The sequence below is a fragment of the Pteropus vampyrus genome, unplaced genomic scaffold (genome assembly GCF_000151845.1).
Source record: "Pteropus vampyrus isolate Shadow unplaced genomic scaffold, Pvam_2.0 Scaffold494, whole genome shotgun sequence".
Lineage (NCBI taxonomy): Eukaryota > Metazoa > Chordata > Mammalia > Chiroptera > Pteropodidae > Pteropus > Pteropus vampyrus.
This window is the reverse complement of record NW_011889275.1, coordinates 17737-21042: the sequence shown is the minus strand read 5'-3', so window position 1 is coordinate 21042 and position 3306 is coordinate 17737. Positions and strand designations below refer to the sequence as shown.

At 58.2% G+C, this 3306-nt stretch overlaps 1 protein-coding gene across 1 annotated transcript in view; it reads right to left on the bottom strand.

Annotated features, from left to right (window-relative positions):
• CEACAM18 (carcinoembryonic antigen related cell adhesion molecule 18) overlaps positions 1 to 3306 on the bottom strand; it is a 12211-nt gene that overhangs the window by 7956 nt on the left and 949 nt on the right. Inside the window, 5 exon segments of the mRNA XM_011382929.1 lie at positions 4 to 39; positions 403 to 678; positions 1749 to 1892; positions 1895 to 2014; positions 2768 to 3118. Of these exon segments, the coding sequence (XP_011381231.1) occupies positions 4 to 39; positions 403 to 678; positions 1749 to 1892; positions 1895 to 2014; positions 2768 to 3118 (927 nt within the window).

Genomic DNA, 3306 nt, shown 5'->3' with positions numbered 1-3306 from the left:
GGCGTGAACTCTGCCTCCTCTGCTGATTAGAACTGGAACCTGGAATAGAGCACCCCACCCCGAGCACCGGTGTCCTCACCTGTGGAATGGGGGTGACGCTCCCAACAGAGAGAGACTGCGAGGGTCGTGCGGGTTGGAATGGGGGCTGGCGCTCAGTAAGTGCTCGTCAAGTGTTGGCTGATCTTGTCTCGCAGGACTCTGAGCTCAGGACTCTGGGGACTTCCTGGAGGGGGCAGCTTTGGGCTCAGACCTCAAGGGGATGGGAAGGTTCCACCCAACCACTGTGAGGACGGAGTGTGAGCTGGAGACAGCAGTCCTGGTGACGGGTGCCACCCAGGTCGAGGCATGGAGGTGGGAACACTGGGAGAGGGTAAGCCCCAGAGGGGAAGCGGCTGCACTTACAGGGCCTCTGGACCTCGACGTCCCTGTACATGGAGAGCTGGGCCACGGGGTTCTCCACGACGCACCTGTATCTGCCCATCTGCTCCCAGGCCAGACTCGGCAGCGTGATGTTTGCCTCTGAGAAGCTCAAGAGGGAGCCGTGGTGGACCCAGCGGTACTTGGGTCCCGGGAAGGAGGTGGAGACACACTCCATCCGCACCCGGGTGCCGGTCTCGGCAGACACGATGCCTCTGATGTGGTGGGGGTCAGTCCACAGCAGCACGCTGTCCGGCCCATCTGCAGAGACAGGGCGGGAGCCTGGGGCCCACGTCTCGTCTCGTTCCCTTGAGCCTCACAGAGTCCTCCCCGGCCTGGAGGTGCCCCACTCTGCACCCAGAGCGGACCCCCTAGATTCCCCCCGACGGGCAAGGCAGCCGTGGTGACAATGATGGCACCTCCTGTGTGCCAGCTCCGTGGCGGCCGTTCACGTCACAATGACATAGGGATAGACCAGAAGCAAATGCGTCAGGCCCATGGCGTGCCGGGCGCTGCCTCAAATACCTTCCAGGTTTTCATGCCCTTGCATAATTCCCACAGCAGCCCGTGCGATCAGTTCCACTATTGATCTGTGTTACGGCTGAGGGAAGCGAGGCTCGGAGGAGAAGACCGAGGACTCGCGGCCTCCATGGACCCACGAATGAGCCAAGCAAGTCCCCCTACGGCCAGGAGGAATCTTCCTGAACAGCTGTAGCCCCAGGTCCCGGGTCTAACCTCCGGCCAGTAAGCAGTGTACGGAGGTCGTCTCTGTGACAGCCTTGCCGGCACGTCTTCGATCGACAAGACCCATCTGAGAATTTGAGAAGGTCTTGCCAGGAGGCAAACCTGGCCTTGGTGGGCCGCCAAAGAGGTCTAAAGAGAAGAGAATGTGTGGCATGCAGAACTTAGTTTTTTCGCTCGAACTGTCTGCTCAAGGGCGTGTAGACAGTTCCATCCGAGCGAAGGACAAAGGGAAGGTGACAGCGCTAAGTCAGAAAACCAGAAATGAGAGACCCAGGAGCCGAACTGGAAAACCCGAGGCAGGCAGGGTCTTGAAAACTCGACCCATTAAATGTCAATCTAAGCAACGATCGGTTGCGAGCTGTCCCCTCTTTCCACACAGTCCCATTTCTAATCTGAGAAGCAGGGCTTAGGGCATGTCCCAGGTCCAAAGAGCCAAATAACCAGAGCTGGGGATCGAGCCCAGATCAAGCTGGCCGCAGGCTGGCTCAGGATGCCCCCTCTCTCCGGTTCTGCGTGTGTCACCCCCACGCCCCTGGACGACTCTGGGCCCACCCCTGGCTCCACACCCATCACCCCAGACCACTCACAGGCCACCGTCAGAGAGATCTGCTCACTCCTTTGAAGAAGCCCGAAGATGTTTTTAATCGCACACTGAAGCACTCTGTCATCGCGGCCGACTCTGTGGATGACGAGCATCTTGCCGTCTGGGGAAGTTGTCATCTGGTCATTGCTGGTAAGGCGTTCACATACCACTCGACATTGGCGGCGTCGGTGTGGCAGAAGGCGGCCACGGAATCCATGTACTCTACCACAGAGCTGCTGTTGACCGAGATGCCTGGGTTGCTTTCCAACTCTGCGGGAAGCAGGGAAGGGTGAGAGGTGGGGTCTGGCCCCCCCGCCAAGCTCCACTCACCTCCGAGGCGGGGTTTGGGGTAGATTGGGTAGAAACCAGCATGCCTAGAACTGAGAGGGACAGAGAAGAGGTGACCGAGGGTGGCACTTGCATGAGCCCGTTATCCTCCGCTCTGAGACATCGTCGTGGCATCCACTGCAATCATTGTGAGCTCCTGGCATAGGCGTGCCATCTAATGGTTATTTCTGAACCCCCAAATCAGGACACTCCCTCACCTGCAGTGCCGTGGGTAGAATTCAGAGCGTAGGTGGTCCCTGGACTCTTCGTGATAATCACTTCCATTACCTGAGTCCCATGTACTGGACAAATACTTGTTCCGACCTTATAACAGACCACAGAGGTAGACATCACCCCTATTTTTACAGGTGAGGATGATGAGGACCACAGATGGAAGACAGTCCCAAGGCCATGCAGCACATACCTGTGACTTTTTCCTAACCTGTAGAATATGGCACAGGGGATGGCTGTCACTCCCATAATTATCTCGTGTTATGTAAGAGTCCGTCCCAGCGGACTAGAGAGGGAGAGACTCTGGCTGACCTTGAGGAAGTAAACAGCCCGACGTGAAATGCCTGTGCGCAGGGCCACGCTTGCGCACGCAGCCATGGGCTACATGGAGGAGCCTCAGAGCCCAGGACTCGGCTAAGTCACCAAATCCAACTCCCGCATTACGGAAACAAGCTGTCCACCTACCTCGAATCTCGAGCCAACCGGCTGCTCTCTGAGTCCCACTGCTGGCGTCCACCCGTACGGGGTAGTTCCCTGTGCCATTTAACACGGAATTCCTGATCACCAGGTTGCCCGTCCTGGTCACGGTCTCCCGGCCGCTGAACTTGGGCCCAGGCTGCCAGGAACCGGAGGAGGGTTTATAGCCGACAATCACATTCTCTGCACCATCGTTCACACTCCGGTGCCAGCTGTACTCCAGAGCATCCTTAGGGGCGCCTGCGAGGTCCAGGAAGCTCTGGTGTCCCTCTGTTCCTATGAGTGGGACGATGGAGATTTGGCCGGAGGCCTGGTGGATCCCACAGGCCAGCAGACTGGCTGAGGAAGAGAGAGATGGATCGATTGATGAATCGATTGACTGATTGACATCACCCAGGCAATGACCCACAGAGACACCGGTGAACACACAAAGGATTGTTTGCTCCCGATGGCTCCCCAGCCTGCCCACCCCCCTCCATCTGCTCAGCCCCTGCCCGAGTCTAGTCTGTCCTCACTACCTTCCAGCC